Below are 18,608 nucleotides of genomic sequence, written 5' to 3'. Positions count from 1 at the left end.
TGTGAAAGAGAAAGGAGTGTGAAATTTCTAAAGGAAAAGAAAAAATAGCTTGCAATTTGGAGAATGGTTTGTAAAAAGGAGTAAGATCTCTATCCTTGGGGATGAGGCGAGAGCAATAATAGAGGAGGAAATAGGGAAACAGCCTCTTCACTCAAGTTGGAAAAAGACTGCCCTATGGTTAATAAATCAGAAAAAAGAAATTAAGAATTACATCTTAGGGTTCTATTTCCTTTTGATGTCCATATGATTGTTCGTTGTGTTCTTTTTTGTTGCCTGAGGCTCTTTTATAAATTCCTCTTTACTGGACAGATTAGACTGAAGGCTGTAAAGCTATTAAGACATAAAATGACCCATTCACACTTCTCCACTTAACATTTTACTTAATGTGTATTTTCAGCAGATGGCTGCACTTATAGCCATCTTGAATTAAAACCTTTTTTTTTATCAGATTTAAAATATCTTCATTAGATGCTTATTTGATTTGTTCCTTAGTAACCACAACTAGAGCATGGCCTTTTTCCTTTATAAAAGGTGGTAACACAACCTATTGAAAATGAGACCTGTGACAATAGGGAAACTCCCCTGAAGTTTTAGGCAGCCTTACCTAGAACAGATAATAGATTTGACAGGGAAAGTAAGGGATTCAGTTTGATCTACATCTCCTCACTTTCCCTGGCCAAGCCTACCTACAATTTTGAAAAATTATACCTTTTCTAGGAGAAAAACAAGAGGGAAGAATAAGAAAGTTGTAGCACCTCCCTATTTTCTCTTTAGAAAAGGTGTTATGAAACATTTATGCTCGCTATCTATCTGGATGTTCAAACCACATTTCTAGTTGATACTAGCAGCTAAGGAAGTCACGGTGTCAATGAAATTGGAACTGGGAGTATTAATGCTTGGTGTCATCAGGCTCAGTGTTCCTCATCCATGGCACTGGCTGATGGTAACCTGTGACCTGGTATCTGTGTAATTCTCCTCGTGTATCTTAGACTTTAACCTATTATAATGGGTCTTTGACATACATTGCCATATGAATACTGGAATTAATTATAACTGTGCCCTCCTTATTATCAATATTTTGTGATTAATTCTACTTGATTATCTCTTTGGAGTGAGAGTAAATTAAAAAGGAAATAAGCTGAAACCTCCAGTCCTTTTACAAAAGCAGCATTACCTTTCCTGCTGCTGTTTTAATTTTAAAGTGTTGTTTTGTTTTAATGTATTATCTCTTTCTACAATGAATCTGTGGTTACTCCCAAATAGAGTAACCAAGTTAGCAGTGGGACAAAAATCAATTTCAAAGTTTTAATGGCATCAATGACATTTATGCATATTTATTTATCATTCTTTTTAAATTTGTTTCTTTTTGCTTATGAAAATGAGCATCTCTTGCCTCTAATTTGGGGGCAATCACTTGGTTGTTCTACTGAACATAACAGAACTTAACTCCTGAGTAGTCCTGGAAATTATAAGATTTCACCAGTGGAAGTAATGAAGATGATTGTGTGCTTTATATTCTGATGGACTCTCCACGTACATGCAGGGAGGGGGTTAAGACAGTTCTAATTTTTCCACCAAAAAGAATATGTATTCTGCATATTCACTGAGACAACCTTTTCTGCCTACTTTATTGACATTTAAGTAAATTCTAGTAATTCTAAATTTGCATGCGTATCTGTTGGGTAAACATTGGGTTCTCTGGGGCATATACTGTCGCTTTTTTTTTTTAAGTATTCAGAAATGCCACTGCTAAATACATATATTCTGGAAAATGTCACGATATGGTAAGAACATTACTGTTATGATGGATGCACTATATCATAAAAGATTGCCAATGGAAAAGGAAACCTGAAAGCACTACAGCTGTGCAAGGCTTCAAATTAAAATTTGGATGAGATGCTTCAAAATGTGTATAAAACAGCACCTGTCTGTAACTCATTAAAGCCACTGTATCTCTTTTTAGAATTGTGAGGCTATTGCAGGAAGGTGTTAGCTGCAGCTATGAGACTGTTACAAATCACCTCTTTCAAATTGAATTTAAAATACTGCCAGCCCTATTAAGCAGAAGAATACTCCTTTCAAATGATAGCTTTCTGCTCCAACAGATTTCCCATAACCTTATCAGAGAGACAGCACTCCACTGCCTCCTCTTTCATTCCCTTTTTGTTGCTATATTTTATATCCACAGGGATCGATAAAACTTTAATTTTTAAATGTTCAGCCTCTGAAGGCAGCTGAGGGCACGGCCAGTAATACAGTGATGCCACCAGATATGGGAACTAGAATACAACTCTCCCTCCTTTACTTGATAGAAGAAGAGTTAAAAAAATAAAGTTGCACTGTTGAAAATTGACAATGTGAGCTAAAGGTACTCTGGAAGCTATTAAATAGACACAGATAATAGACATAGGCAGCCCACAGCTTGCCTACGCATTTTAATTGCAAACTAAAATGCTTGTCTGAAGCTGCACAGCATAGCTATTGCCTAGAATTGCCTCTGCCCCCTCATGAAACAGAGGTTGTCTGGAATATAAGAAATAGAAATGATATAAGGTTACAAGCTAGATGCTTCACTTTGCAGGTCATCAAGATAAATAAAATAAAATCTTTTTAAAAATTAAAAATTCTGGAAGAAGTTGAGCACTCTGGTAGGCTCACTGTATCTATAGAAGCAGCACTGGAAATTATAAATCATGGTTTGCAAACCTTAATGTGGGGTCAAAACAAAATGCTAAGTTGAAAGCAAACAAACCACATTATGACTTAGTATAATATATGAAGTTTACTACAGAATAAACTGCCAACAGAAAATAAGTTACAGAAAGGGAAGACCACAGCCAGTTGGCAAGGGCTCCAAATCAGTGAAAATGAAGAATAGAAAAGGGTTAACATTTTTAATTAAATGAGTACGCTTGTGCAAAATTACTCTAATTAGAACAGTGGTATCATTTAATCAAATCAATAAAATATAGATTATATAAATTATGGAGAAGCAACATCTTCATCAAAATAACCTGGAATGCTTTTGTATCTAAACTGCTCTGTGAATTTTCCTTCAATTTAGCTTTTTACAGAAAATATTTTAAAAGGCTAACAGAAACATTAAAACAAACAATCATATATAATCTGAGGGACCGTTGAGTGCTTTAATTCTATGACTTACTCTTTTCAATGTATTGGTAATACTGAAAGAAATAATAACTTCATTATTTGTATGCCACTGCGTTTGTTTGGGGTTGTGCTTTTAATGAACGAAGGTATCATTTCCACTCTTTATTACATTAACACAATTAGTATGAAGATATGTCACTAACATGACATCCAAATGGTTAAAAAAAGCTTCTACTTATTATTAAAGTTTTTGTAAATCTACTAATGTATAACTTTTGAACTAATTGTTTATTGAAGTATGATGTACAATCTTAATTTTGCAATATAAACCTATCCTAGAAAGCAGGTATTTAAAACTGTTATAATCACTTACTTTAAGAGCTGTTAATTTTCGTCGCTTGGCACCCATTTTTTGTTCATTTTCCTCTGTAGTATCTAGGCTTCCTTCTTGAGTCGTTTCTTTAACAATTGTAGTGTTAACTGATGGCTGAGACTGAAGAAAAATTATGTCAATATGTAAGTAACTGAGAAATCAATACAAGAAAAAAGTGGAACAATATTTTCTATTCTAGTGAGTTAAAGGAATGTTTACGTAAACATGTTTATACCACCTACCATATATCTGATTTCAGGGCAAGATATATCATAAGAAATATACAAAACACCACTGATAACATGCCATCAAGTCAGTGTCGATCCTTAGCGACCATTCTTACTTACGCCTGGATTACCTATGATGGGTCCTATGTGCCTATTTTCCCCACACTGTATCATCCATTATCCACTGCCTGCACAATTCTGATCTTTATGGGAACAGACAGATCATGGCATATGAATATAGTTTCCAAGGACTACATGGTTACTCTGCGAAGCCCTAGTCTGTGGTATATTTCTCAACTACTTGTTCCTTCATGGCTGATGGCTGATCCTAAAAGGCAGAAGCAATCTATCACTTCAATATTTCTCTTGTCAGTTCTAAGGCTGCTATAATACCTGTGGTCATTAGTTTGATCTTTTTTATATTTAATCTTAGTCCCATTTTTTCACTGTGCTCCTTGATTTTTATGATCAAAGCTTGCAGGTCCTATTTTCCACTATCAAAGTAGTTTCATCAGCACAGCGCAGATTATTGATGTTTCTTCCTCCAGTTTTAATACCATGTTCATCGTCTTCTAATCCAGCTTCCCTTAATATATACTCAAATAAATAAGCTGCAAGTCTACAGCTTTGTTTCACTCCTTTGCTGTCAGTCTGTTTCACCATGTTCAGTCCTGACTGTGGCTTCTTGTCCTGTTCTATAATCAATGAAGCACATACTGACTTCTTTTTCATATTCTTTGGCTCTCTCATTATTCAGTGTGCATCAGAAATAATTTCTCATGTTCCACAGCCTTTTCTAAAACCAACTTGAACATCTGGCATCTCCCTTTCCATGTATAGCTCTAATCTGCCTTGAAAATAATTAGATTGCTATTTTTAAAAAATGTTGTATAAAAGACTTCCGGTGGGGGACATGGCAGACTGAACAGCTGTGCCCGTGGGCTCAGTAGGCAGAACTGACAACGTGGCAGCTTTTTTGGGCTCAGGCAGGTTTTTCTGAAGCCCAGGAGTGTTTTCCGGATAAGGAAAGCACCTGGAATCACCCCATTTGTCCTCCAGATGGCTGCTTGCAGCCAGAAGATCGCAAACAGTATTCCCATTCTACTGGTAAGAGCTAGCAGGAGGCTGGGACATCACCATTTCCCAAGCCGCGCTGTGGCCTTAAAGGGACACTAAGACCGGCCACTCCATTTCTAAATCACCCAATTTATATTTCTTTTAAGTACACATACCCTAAGAAAGGCTTTCTACAGAAAGGAGAAGCAGGCTCTCTTGCCGCTTATCATTATTTTGGCGATTTTTAAAAATTCTTTTTAAGTTTTGGACTTTGTTTTCTCTCCAAACATTGAGGAGGATTGAGAGTAAATAATTGTCTCCCTGCTATTATTTTTGTACTAAATTTGAAGATATTAGCATTTTCCTACACATTGAATCAGCTGATTTGAACTTTCAGTTTTCTGCTTCTACTTTCCCTGGGGAACTGTCTGCATATCTCACTTTTGCTTATGTAAACACATTCTGGAATTCTTTCCTATCCTCGACTTTCACTGGTTAAGCTCCTAGGGGGCGTCATAATCTACTGCATGAGACATGGAGGATTTTAAACAGACCTTCTCTGACTTTCACCAGGATTTTAAACAGATTCTTTCTGATTCCTACCAAGTTTTTATGCGAGATATTCAGGACTTTGTGGAGAATAGGAGGTCTAAAATGTGTCATCTGGCTGGGGATGTCATGGACGAAACTGAGGAATTTAACAGCAACAGAAATGCCTCTTCTAAGAGTGAGATCAGGATTTTTATGCTGGATGAAGATTGGATAGTCAAGTTGGAGAAATTTAAGGGAGAGATCGAGTTGCAAGCCACAAGTGAAATTGATCCACTGGTAGAATGCCATGGAAAAGAAGGGGTTATTATGTATAGGAGGTCTCCTGAAGAGAAGTTGGAGTTTTTAAGGGGGGCAATTGGGCTGTTTGATTTTTTTAAGAAAACAGCTATGTGTAGATTGTGGGGATATGTAAATGCTCTGGTTTATTTGGAAGTAGGATAAGGGTTTTAAGAATATTTATCTGGATTGCTTTTAGGATTTTGGCTAATTTCATTTATTTTTAACTATTTGGATTAAGATTATTAAGGTATAATAAAAAAAATAAATGTCTATTTGGATGGTTTGGGGTTTAATATGATTAAGATTATTAAAATTGTATTATCAAGTATAATGGCAGACAATTTATATGTTTTTTAGCTTGATCTTTAGTATAGTAGACAGAAATGTACAGACCAGTAGTAGGAAGGAAATAATTAAATAAATGTTATTGGGGGGGAAGTTGATTAGGAGGTTTATATAAATTTTTCCTTTTTTTTTTTCTTTTAACATAAGGGGAGGGAATAACTGTATTTAGTGGTTTTTACAATGCGCTAATGAAATGATTTATAGAAATAATGTGATTTTGGTTTAATATAGAGTAAGGGATTGATTATGGAAATTTTTGTATATCCTTGCTGTTAAAAGTTGGAAGTCACCTCTTTTTGTAACTCTGAAAAAAAATTATCTTGTGTTTCCACACTTTTTTAGTTTTTTCTATTTTTTTCTTTGTAGTTTTTTTTGTTTTTCTGTAGCTTTTATCTTTGCTTGAAAGTTAATAAAATTCTTATTAAAACTGTTGTATAAAAAATAAACTGTTTTTTTCAACCTTGCAGGATAAAGTTCAATTAAATATACTATTCAGTTCCATTATATTTAATGACTACTAAAGAAATTACTGGCATATTAATAGTATAACATAGGTTATACTCTTAATGATAGAACACATGGAATCAAGCTTCCCCATTACTCTTCCTAAAGGCTACTTTGGTTTCTAAATTATTTCCACAATATAGAAGTCTTTTATAAATTCCTGAAAATGAGAGATCTACATATAATATTTATATCCCTCAATTATTCTGGCAGGGAATAACCCTTCTTACAGAGAAGAAGGCTTTCATTCTAAAACCTTCAGAAGGAGCCAGCAAAGGGCAGAACATTCATTTTCTCAAGAATAAGGAGAAACTGCCAAAATCTGGGACCAGGTATCTATGACTGTGAGAAGTATCAGTTACTGCAAATAGTATATACCCGTCCCACCTGGTCATGCAGAGAGGGCATGCTACAGACCCCATCTGCAAGAGAATTCCAGCTGGCAGGGTCCAGGAGGTGGGCCTTCTCTGCAATAGCTCCTGCCCTTTGGAACATCCTTCCCCAAGAACTGAGGTTGGCCCCGTCCCTTCTGGACTTCAGAAAACAATTAAGACCTGGTTTTGTCACTATGCCTGGGGTGGGAGGGAGAATAGTCACTTCTGGGGATGGCTGGCTCCCTAGAGTGGCCCTGTTTTGCTTGCAGGTTTATAGAGAACCTTTAGCCATTGGGTTCCCACCATATTTATATTTTATTATGTATTATATTTATTCTATAGTTCTATATGGCATTTTAAATGGTATTTTATTGTAAACCATCCAGAGTCCCTCCTTGAGGGGAAATGGACGGTAATAAATTCGATAGATAGATAGATAGATAAGCTGGAAGTCCTTTCTAGCTTTTGCTTTCTAGTTGTTACTTGGGAAACAGTAACAATAGACATTACAGGAAAACTGGCTCTTGACTATATGATGTGTGGTTCCTGTGATCCACTCCAGTAATGATAAGCCTGGTCTATTCAACTACAGTAATAATGTTTTTGAGATTTACTGTTTCTATAATCTAGCCAATATCTTGATTGTAGCAAGTATAGAAAGCTTGATATTCAGAAAAGATCCTGGGAGACAAATTATTAGTAGAAATCAAATTATAAGTTAACTTACCGGCTGACTAGAAAACTTAACTTTGGGATTATTCTCTATTTCCCATAGTCCTTCATTAAAGCCCTTCCTTTTATTTAGCTTGCCGTATTTGTCTTTATTTTCAGCATAGGGGAATATATCTTTTGGTCCCAAAAATGCTCTATAAAGAAAATGAAAAAAATAAATATATTCTGCACTGTAAGCTTTACTCTCTTACAAAAACTGTTTGCAATATGGCAGGTTTTTACAAATGCTTTTCAAGAATATTTTCAAATGCTAGGATTTTACAGTTCTTTGGACAACAGTAAGTACTCTTGATAATTACAGCATACTATGTGACTTCTTACTAAATAATTAGGAGTCATGTGAAATGACTAATGATTACTCCTACACAATGTAGAACTGAAGAGGAACAAGCAAGATACTAAGGTTTATATTTGATACCAATTAATCTAATACATTTCTGCTAGCTCAGCAACATTGTTGCAGTGAAAACCAATTCAGTGTTGAAATTAGGAGAACAGTTGTAACTAAAAAGAAAGAACTGCATAATGCAAAACAACTATGCTACAAAGCCTTTTGACACTATCTTCTACTCCTTGATACAGCAAACCTCTGCAAGGCCTACAGACCTTTCTTATAATAGATTTTTAGGACAGAAGTCTGAGCAAGCATGAGAAAAGGTATTTTCCAAAAAATTATGGGAGAACCAGCCTCTACTTTAAATAAAGGTCTACAATGAGATTAACTCAATAGTGGGTGAATTTCAACATGTCCATTGCTCCTCACAGCTACCTAATCTGCATTCTTTTCTTTACCAAGCCCTGATGATTCTTATCCATTTCTTTCTCATTTTCATTTGTCTTTTTGTTGACCCCTTTTGTTCTTGCACTGCTACTCACAAAATCCGAAGTTGGATTAGCCACCTACTCAAGGTAGTTTTCTTATTTTACAATACTGTTTAGTCTTGTTAGCTTTATTAGCCTCAGTGACTACAATTAGCTTTGATTCTGTAGGTTTCAGCAATGCTGCATCCAAATTATGTCTTAGAAGACAAAGACTGCAGCTAAGACCTCACTTTTTCTCTCACCATGATGTCGCCATTTTCCATCCTGACATTTATTGTATTTATTTTTACAATTTTTGTAGCGTGGCCTAGTCAGAAGATTCTGGGAAAGTTACAACACATTAAAATATAAAAAATAATAATAGATCAACCCTTTCCTCCATAGATACCATTAACAATGAGAGCTGAATCCTCAGTAAAATAAAAGTATTTTCAGTGACCTTCTAAATGACATAAGGGAGCCTTACGAACTTGTGGGAGAAAAGTTTCCAAGTGTGGAAGCTACCTAGAGAAGACCAATTGTATCATTCATGGTCCCCTAACTTCTGAAAGAGGGGGAGTCCCAAGATGTTCTTACCAGGTATGGCAAAGTGCTGCCTGCTATAACTCAATGCTATGCTATATATGGCTTCTTAGGTCACTACCAGCATTGTGAATCGGGCCTGGAAGCCTATTAGTAGCTAGTGTGGGAAATTCAGGAGGGGTGTTACTCTCTAATCCTCTTCAGGAGAGGACTGATCTACCATTTGCTGCTGCATTCTGGACCAGTTGTAGCTTCCATGTTGTCTGCAAAAGCTGCCCCATCTAAGGGCATGTCAGGTGATGAACAAGTCATGTTACCGTTGCTAGGGCAACCTGGTCCAGGTAGGGTCATAACTGGCAGACTAACCAAAGCTGGGCAAAGGCCCTTTGGTCTCCACCTGCTGTTTAAGAAGCAGCCACAAGTCCAAGAAGACTGACAAGTCACACACTAACTCCTTCAAGGAAAGAACAAGATCCAAGCCCTATGATCATGGAGTGATTTAAACTGACACACCTTTTTTTGGGAGGAATCTCTCACCACATTTCTAATATTATATACGATAACAAACTGGGATCTATGTCTAAGAATAAAGACTTTTCAGATGAAAACCCATAAAGTTCTCAGCAACACTAAGTTTTGCTAAAGGAAAATGGGTGATTCAAAATTACAATCATGACCACCAAAATTCTGTAGTCAAGAAGTTCTAGCATACCTATATCTATACCTATATCTATAACTCCTGGATAGAGAGGCAGTTTGGTGTAGTGGTTAAGGCATCAGGCTAGAAACGGGGAGACCGTGAGTTCTAGTCCCATCCTAGGCACAAAGCCAGCTGGGTGACCTTGGGCCAGTCACTCTCTCTCAGCCCTATGAAGCAGGCAATGGCAAACCACTTCTGAAAAACCTTGCCAAGAAAACTGCAGGGACTTGTCCAGGCAGTCTCTGAGAATCAGACACAATTCACCGAATTAAAGAAAAAAAAAACTCTTGAAAATGTGAAGGTAAAGGTTTCCCTTGACGTAAAGTCCAGTCGTGTCCGACTCTAGGGGGCGGTGCTCATCTCCATTTCTAAGCCTTAGAGCCTGCGTTGTCATAGACACTTCCGGGTCATGTGGCCAGCATGATGACTCGGAATGCCGTTACCTTCCCGCCAAAGCGGTACCTATTGATCTACTCACATTTGCATGTTTTCGAACTGCTAGGTGAGCAGGAGCTGGGACTAGCAACGGGAGCTCACCCCGCCGCACGGTTTCGAACCGCCGACCTTCCGATCGACAGCTCAGCGGTTTAACCCGCAGCGCCACTGCGTCCCTCTGAAAATGTGAACATACTGGGAAAAAAAAATTTCTGGAGTTTTTGGAAATACACTTGTGATTTGGAGATAAACTCAGTGTAAAGTATGGTAAAAGCAGGTTAATTCATTCAGAAGTGGCATAGTTCCTTCTAAATTTATTTTGAGAATAAACAAATATACTTTTAAAATCTCACTGCTATTCCAAAATGAAAAAGTTAAGAGTTCTTATACTGCTATTATCTCCTCTCTTAACAGGTTTTTCTTCCTGGTTGTACAGTGAGATAGGGAACTAGTATATTATATCTCTCATTTATCTGAAAAGCAGTCAACTATGATCCATTCAAACCTTATTTAACAGTAACATTGGGTGAATACATTCTATAGAATTTGACTTGTTTCTATTTGGAAGTACATTAACAAAGCATATCCTGAGTGCTTAATTTAGAATGATTCCCATAAGGGCTATTATAGTTTCTCTTCCTTTTTTTGCATACAGGTTACCTCTTCTTTCTCTCAACTCTCCTCTATCTGGTCTTATATTTCTGCATTCCTTATAACGTAGCAGCCAGTTAACCTTTTATTTCTTTAATAAAATGCAGGCAATGTGCTGTTTCATTATACATGCAATATTTAGTTTTAGTACTTATGACAGACATAAATGGATGCTACTGCTAAAGTAGTGTCTAATTCCAAGTGCTTTGAGGCACAATAGAAAACAGGAATAAATCCACCAACCTCTAAATAAAAAACAAGAGAAAGCAAGCCTGTAAGCAAAGAATGACCAAATCCTCTTGTTAAATGTTAACAGAAGAAATACATTCTTGCATTTTAAAGCTGTACTGTCTATATGTCATTGACTATAGGAACTGTAATGATCTGATACTGCAATTAGGGGTGTGAGAGTGTTTACCTTATTTCAGTTTTTAGAAATCATTTTGAGAAGGAAAGACTTGGTGGCAAAATATATGTATACCTTTCTTAATCTTTTCATGCATTATTAAAAAATAATACAATAAAATATTAGCAATTATTCTTCCCCATTGTCTAATGGAAACCAATGTATCTTTGTCCCCAAAACACTTACGTTTCATGAGTGCCAAAAAAAAATATAGGCATTTTATTTGTAGGTGGTTTGACTGCTCCATCAGGAACTTCATCAACCTACAGTAACAAACAACAACAAAAACTAAACAAAAAGATCCATCTAAATCAAACATTTATAGGAAACAACTCAAAGGATAAAAAGGAAAAAAGCATGGGGCCACGTTACCGGAGGGACCGTCTCATCCCCATCACATCGACCTGTCCTACCCGGTCATGCAGAGAGGGCATGTTACGGACCCCATCTGTAAAAGAATTCCATCTAGCAGGATCCAGGAAACGGGCCTTCTCTGCAATAACTCCTGCCCTCTGGAACATTCTTCCCCAGAAGTGAGACAGGCCCCCTTGCTCCTGGACTTCCACAAAAAATTAAAAACCTGGTTCTGCCAGCATGCCTGGAGCAGGAAGGGGAATTGTCCATCTTGGGGATGGGCCTAGAAGGGCCCTTTATACTCACAGGTTGAGATACAATCTTTAGCCATCTGGATTTTATAGTGTTTTATTTTTTTACTGTTTATTTATATTCATATTTATTGTATTTATATTGGCACTGAATTTTAAACTTTGTTTTTATTGTAAACGGCCCAGAATACCCCTTTTGGGGGGAGATAGGTGGTGATAAAATTAGATAAATAAATAGTGCACAAGTATGACCATAACACTTCTCTGCTGTTCATGAAAACAACCATACCTTGCTTCCATGCAAGACTGAATGTTATTCCTTTAAGAATTACCTTAATAAGATACCTCCTTCAAAAGTGGCATGTCATGCGCTGCCTACCTCTGAATAACGTTCAGACGCTGGTTTGCAAATCAGGTTCTGGTTTATTTCAGGGCAGGTACAACGTTGGTAGAAAAAAGCTGAGAGTGACAGGAGCGCGCCGGTGCGGGGTTTAAATACCCCGCGCCGGTCAGCGCCCCCTCGCTCACGGTCACGTCACCCCCCTTTGTCCCATGCGTTGCCCTGCCATTGGTTGAGGGTTTCCAGGATCGCCCATCCTCAGGTTTCCATTCTTCTGCTGATTGCTTTCAGCTGGGCGATCCCCGTTGTATTGCCGCTGATGGCTTGGGTGGCTCCGTGATTCGTTTAGCTATTGTTTGTTAGCCGTTAGTCGTTGTGGGTTGATGGCTACTTAACTTGTGCCCCTTCACTTATTTCCTTGTCATTGTCATGAGTGCCATTGCGCTGATGACTTTAGCTCAACGGCACTCATGACATACTGCCCCCTTTTCGAATAGTGTTCTCCCCCGGTTTTCTTGGTTTTCCCCGTGGAGCTGTCAAAACGCCACATTTTTTTTTTTTTTTCTTTTCAAAGTTCCCGCCGGAGTAGTTGTCGCCCCTCCCTTTGCTCCTCCCTCTACCACGTGCCTTCCCAGGGTGTGTCCATGGTGCGCATGCTCGGGTTCTGACCTGGCGTGCGCATGCTCCAACCACACCCTGTTTGTTTGGCTCAGTTCGGCGAGGCGAGAGGCGTGGCTGGTCGGGTGCTGCTCAGCTCCAGGTAGGGCCCTTCTTTTCTTATTTAGAGTGCGTCGCCTTTGTTGTGTCTCCTGGGCGTTGCCCCCCGGTTGCCCTGTTGACTTGCTTGCCACTCCCCCGCGGCCGGGGGGCGAGGGGAGGGTGCTGGCGATCGTTTGTCACCACCCCGTGGGCCCGGGGCGGGGGGAGTGAGTCCAGCGTCTGAACGTTATTCAGAGGTAGGCAGCGCATGACATAAAGCTGAGAGTGACAGGAGCGCGCCGGTGCGGGGTTTAAATACCCCGCGCCGGTCAGCGCCCCCTCGCTCACGGTCACGTCACCCCCCTTTGTCCCATGCGTTGCCCTGCCATTGGTTGAGGGTTTCCAGGATCGCCCATCCTCAGGTTTCCATTCTTCTGCTGATTGCTTTCAGCTGGGCGATCCCCGTTGTATTGCCGCTGATGGCTTGGGTGGCTCCGTGATTCGTTTAGCTATTGTTTGTTAGCCGTTAGTCGTTGTGGGTTGATGGCTACTTAACTTGTGCCCCTTCACTTATTTCCTTGTCATTGTCATGAGTGCCATTGCGCTGATGACTTTAGCTCAACGGCACTCATGACAGGCATGCTTAAGACAATGAATGAATGGTTCACAACAGTACCACTTAAAGAACAACCTAAGGTATATTCATGGCAAAAACATAAGTAGCAGCAGCAGTATCTGAACATGGTCAATATAGATTTGTATATGTGAATATATCTGTACACTCATTCTGTCTTTAAAAGTATTGTAAGAACTTTGCCTACATCTGTGTGCACAGGATGTATATCACTAAAATTTAATTCACATATTTTCAACTATGCACCAATCCAACTACAATAAAAAATAAGGTTCCATATATTTCTATTTAAAGAAAAGTTGTTTGTATGAATTTCAAGTTATAAGAAAATAGGAGGAGGAAGGAGTATTAGATATGTTCACCGACTTGAGTTATTTATAAAAATAATAAAGGTGGGATAAAAATTAAATAAATAAAATAAGGATTGGTTGATCAATCTTTGATTTTAAAAAGTGGATGTCTTGCATTACTATTTATTAGAGATTTAAAAGTACTGATAATTTTGTGTGTGTATACAGATACATGAGATTTGATTCCTACAACCAGCAGTGTAGAATTGGCAGACATTACTTTTTTCAGTTGATTTTTTTCAAAAATATTACACTTGTCCCGCTGAATTATTGTTTAAATACATTTTTGCACAAATTCACTTTCAGATGTAGCCCAGGATATTTTAGCAGCTGGTCTGGAAAAATCCAAGCTGCAATATACCCTCTCCCTACAGGAAATCATTTTCCCCTTTAATGGTGCTCCAAATCTGCTTGGAGGAGCAACTTCCACTCCTTCAGTCAGCCCTACATACTTAACAAACATGCATTAGAAGAAGTCACAGGTGGTTACAGCATTCAATAGAGTTAAATGTGATTAAAAACCGAAGTCAACAGTCCCATTAAACAAAAATACTTTGCATTTGGTGGTCAAAAGATTGAGAACACTTTTCCTCTTAAGTGGCAATTTTTTTCTAAAGGCTTAAATAAACAAACATAAGCTTGCAGTAAACATTAGTAGATCCCTGTTGTATTAGATCAGCTAACATTTAATTGCAATACTGGCCAACCAAATGCCATGGAGAAGTTCGCTTACATGCAAAAGCATCCTACAGGTAGTCAACTTACGACCACAATTGGGACCGGAATTCCCATTGTAAGTCATTGCAGTCATAAGTCGAGTCACCATGTGACCGGACCCAATTTTACAACCATTTTTATGGCAGTTAAGTGAATCAATGCAGTTGTTAAGCAAATCCAGCTTCCCCAATGGGCATTTTTTGCCAGAAAATGGCAAGTCAAAGATGTGATCACGTGACCGGAGAATGCTGCAACGGGTCATAAACGCAAGCCGGTTGCCAAGTGCCCGAAATGCGATCATATGACTGTGGGGTGGTGGTGTGACTTTTGCGATGCCCAGAAGTGCTTTACAAGCCATAAATGTCATGTGTAAGGATGGCGAGCAGGGGGCTCCCATCCAGACTGTTAAGCGCATGCGTAGCACTGAGGAATTAGGTAGCCATTCAAAGAGACACAGATCGGGACCGCCTTAACCTTTGGGGTTTATATGGCTGGGTTTTTCCCACGCTTCTGCAGTTTGTTAGGATTCCTGTTATGTACAAGCAATAAAACATTAGAGACCAGCTCCTTGTCTCAGCGTGTTTCCTGGCAGTTAGGACAATAAAGCACCTATTCCAAGGCTGGCGTAACTTCAGACCGTCATTAAATGAATGGTCGTAAGCCAAGGATTACCTGTATTTGCTCCCTGCTAATATTTATGGAATAATTATTCTCAGATTCTGACTTGGGCTCTCCATCTAGACCAAAGCACATGAAAACAGCATTCGCTAGTTGGTTCATACTGTTTGCTTGATTTGGGCTTAGTGTAATCTGTATACCCAGGCTTTTTGTCCTTTAGAAGAAGTCTACCAGCGACTGACATTAGATGGAAGCTGATATATTTTAATTAAGTCTCCCTCAAGTCAAGCTCAGCTCCTGGTGTCTGTTATTTTCATGGCAACACTGCTTAACTGGTTTGCTATTGCCACCTTGAGTTTTTTAATTTTGTCTTCACAGTCTACTTTACAGTTTGGTACTTCCTGGTGGTCTTCCATTCAATGGTAACCAAATCCAATCCTGCTTAGCTTTTTCAGGATAAACCAGGATTGGAGAGATACTACTTACTTTGACTTTTGTTCTCATTAGTGCATTACTGTACGGGACCATTCAGCATCAACATAATAGAAGGCTCCAAGGTGTGGTTGCCTATACATCAACAAAGAAACTTTAAAGGGAATCTCCAATATATAACTGTTCAATCAGATTTTACCCAGAATTGTTATTCTATTTATTTGAATATGAAAAAGAACAACAGCTTCTCACTATATTGTGAATTAACACAGCAAACTGAGGATTACTGTGCTTTTTTCTATATGTTCAAGCTTCGTTGGTACCGATTCATTTTTCTTAGAGCCATTTAACTCTATTTGCATTTTTCTTCTATCTAGATATATACCACATTAATCAACAACAGATAACCACATCTGATATGAGCTTCTGATGCTCATGACACAATAGAGGTGTGAATCTTTAAGTGCTACAACATTTTTGGTGGCTTTTATTTTAAAAAACTTATCTATTTGCTAGGGATGTGGTACACTTTGCATCAGAAGCCCAAAAGGTGCTTTGGAGTAAGTCTAGGCATGCACGCCGTAACTGTCAGTGTCTCCTTAAAGAAGCTACATCTTGTTGTAGAACTGCATGATAACTGCCCATCACATAAAAATATGTATTTGAGTTAAGGAAGGGCCCACAAGATATTTTGGAGCAGGCATTGGTACACTGTCAGTGCCTTAAGCCAAATGCACATTATTCCTGGAATCGTGCAACTGTGCAATCCCTGGACAACACAGCTTCTTTAATTTAACATGTTTGGGGAATGGAGGAATGCTGTCTCCAAACAACTTTTTGGCTTCTGAGAAAAAGTGCAGTGCATCCCTCATAACCAACCCTCTGAAATTCAGAGATTCATATCAAAAAGGAAGACAATCCACATACAAATCTCTCTAAATACATTAATGTAATGGACCATTACCATATGCAACGAATAGGTTATATTCCAGTTGTGGTCATTTACATTTGTTGAATAAAAACTGTTTAGAAAGTGTAGTTCGATCTCAAAAATGAAAAAAAGAAAAGCTAATAAATTTTACACTCCATTTTTTTAACCAACTGCTGCTGCTACTTCTCCATGTTGTTAATCAATAGTCTGAATATTATAGTCAGGAGAAATGAACATAATATGTACAGTAGTTAGATGAAAAGAGGGGAGATCCAGAAACTACACTGCTCAATTCCCAAAGGACAGATTTTGTTCCATTAGAATACTACAAAGCTATTTGCTTTCTGAGACAGACTAATCTAAAGAAAAAAAGCACAAGGTGATACAACAGAGTACAGCTGTAAAATTAAGATTTGGCTGTGATCTAGTTTTGTAGACTCTGAAGAGCTGGACCTTTGGTTGTCTAAATCATGCCGAGTAGTTACATTTAACAGAATGTGTAACTCTGCTAAACACTTTTTGGCATCTATGCAATTTCTGCACTGAATTCAGTAGTAGTAGTAATTGACCTTTTAAAGCTAATTGTTAGTGATAAAAGTATATACAACATTTAAAGAGTTATTTAAAATGAGGCTATCATTCATTTTCTAAACGCCTCCTCCATAAGCAGGTTCAAACTGCAATCCATCCGATCTGGACAAAATAAGCGTTAGGTCCCTATTGTTGAAATTGTATTCACACAACACGCTACGGTTAACTGACTCAATGTACTGAATGCCTTGGTTTGCACATCCCTCTGAACAATAAACTCAGCCCGCTGGGTACTGAATCAGAAACTAGCCCGCCACGTTTAGGGTACTGAATCGCCTCTATGTATCCGAGGGAGTACAGCAGACCCCATCAAAACACGAAGAGTAAAAACCAGCATGTACGTATCTGCAATGTGACTTAGAAGTCACTTCCGCCAGACCAACACGCCCCCCTCCGCTTGGACTGCTACGGCCAAGGGGATGAATTAAGTTCAAAGATAGATTCAAGGCCCTCCCGGGGCCCTTGGGCGGGGGGGTCGATCGGCGATGCCCAGAAGACGCCGGTCTTCCAGGAACGGGGAAATGCGGCAGCCCTTTCCGTAGCGGTGAAACGGCGGCAGGCGAAAGGAGGGGAAGGGACGGAGCCGAGGGGCTTACCCGGGCTGGCCAATGGGGATAGCCTTTCATCTTGGCGAAGATCAAGTCTCCCGGTTTGAAATCGCGGCTCATGCTGCTCCTTGCTGCGCCGGAGGAGGCGAGTCAGGCTGCGGAGAACGGAGCGGGGCTGTAGGCGAGCGACGTCCTCAAAAGCCGCTGTTCCGCGGGCGGAGCGAGGGAGAAGGAAAGGCGGTAGGGAAGCGGCTGAGGGGAGCACACGGCTGTAGCCCAGTTTCCCTTCACCCGTTTCCCCCCGACCACGGCAGGGAGGGGAGGGGAGGGGAGGGGAGGGGAGGGGAGGGGAGGGGGGCGCCGCAGAAGCCGCCCAACCCGCCCTTCTCCCAGCGGCGCCAGGGCCAGCGCGGCTCCCGCCCGCCAAGCCTTCGTCTTTCCCGTTTTGGCGGGAAGGAAGTCCCCCATCACAAGAAAGGAAGGACAGCCACCCGCCCTCTCCCTGCCGCCGCCGCCGGAGCTCGACCACCCCGAACCCCGCTTACCTGACCCGCGCACGCGCGCCAAGCCCCCACAGCCCCCCTCCTACCCCGCCACAGCTACCCGTTGCTCTACCTTCCCCCTCCCCCCGCAATAGCCAAACCGCGGCCGCTGCGAGCTCGAGGGCGCGCACCCGCCACTCCTCGCGCCAGCCGCCTAGGGCTCGCTCCGGCTAGGCGCGCACCAAATGAGTCCAAGGAAAGGGGGAAGCCAGGGAAAGCGAGGAGGTAGAGGCAGCGAGTACAGTTTTCTCGCCCGTCTTCGTTGCCTTACTGGGCAGGAGGGGAAGCGCTCTAGAGAAGTCGAAAGAGAGGTTTGGCCGCGCCGGCCCAAGAGTCTCATTGATCAGAATCCTCCTCCTGCAGCACAATGGTTCGCTCCGCCTTCTCCTCCTCCTGTTGCAGCGCTCTTGCAGGCCGTAAGGCAAACGCGAGAGAGTTCGTATTAGCGTAGAGGCGGGGGGTATTTCAACTTTGAATGGGCCTAATGATATTGCCAAAGGGTCAGCCGCGGG

The 18,608-nt window shown here is 40.1% G+C and overlaps 1 protein-coding gene across 3 annotated transcripts in view; it reads right to left on the bottom strand.

The window, feature by feature from the left end:
• PSIP1 (PC4 and SRSF1 interacting protein 1) overlaps positions 1 to 18,225 on the bottom strand; it is a 36,550-nt gene extending 18,325 nt beyond the window's left edge. The window contains exons 1-5 of one of the 3 annotated variants that reach the window (XM_063295044.1): positions 18,100 to 18,225; positions 17,603 to 17,758; positions 11,276 to 11,352; positions 7,549 to 7,687; positions 3,485 to 3,604 (exon numbers count right to left, since the gene is read on the bottom strand). In XM_063295044.1, the coding sequence (XP_063151114.1) occupies positions 3,485 to 3,604; positions 7,549 to 7,687; positions 11,276 to 11,352; positions 17,603 to 17,674 (408 nt within the window). In that variant the 5' untranslated portion in view covers positions 17,675 to 17,758; positions 18,100 to 18,225. Of the gene's footprint in view, positions 1 to 3,484; positions 3,605 to 7,548; positions 7,688 to 11,275; positions 11,353 to 15,538; positions 15,620 to 17,602; positions 17,848 to 18,099 lie in introns of those variants that run through there. The other 2 variants (XM_063295046.1, XM_063295045.1) reach the window with 2 other exon arrangements.
• Positions 18,226 to 18,608: the final 383 nt, after the last annotated feature.

This window comes from Candoia aspera, chromosome 2 (assembly GCF_035149785.1).
Source record: "Candoia aspera isolate rCanAsp1 chromosome 2, rCanAsp1.hap2, whole genome shotgun sequence".
Classification (NCBI taxonomy): domain Eukaryota; kingdom Metazoa; phylum Chordata; class Lepidosauria; order Squamata; family Boidae; genus Candoia; species Candoia aspera.
The sequence above is the reverse complement of the archived record's forward strand: the minus strand, read 5'-3'. Positions and strand labels throughout refer to the sequence as shown.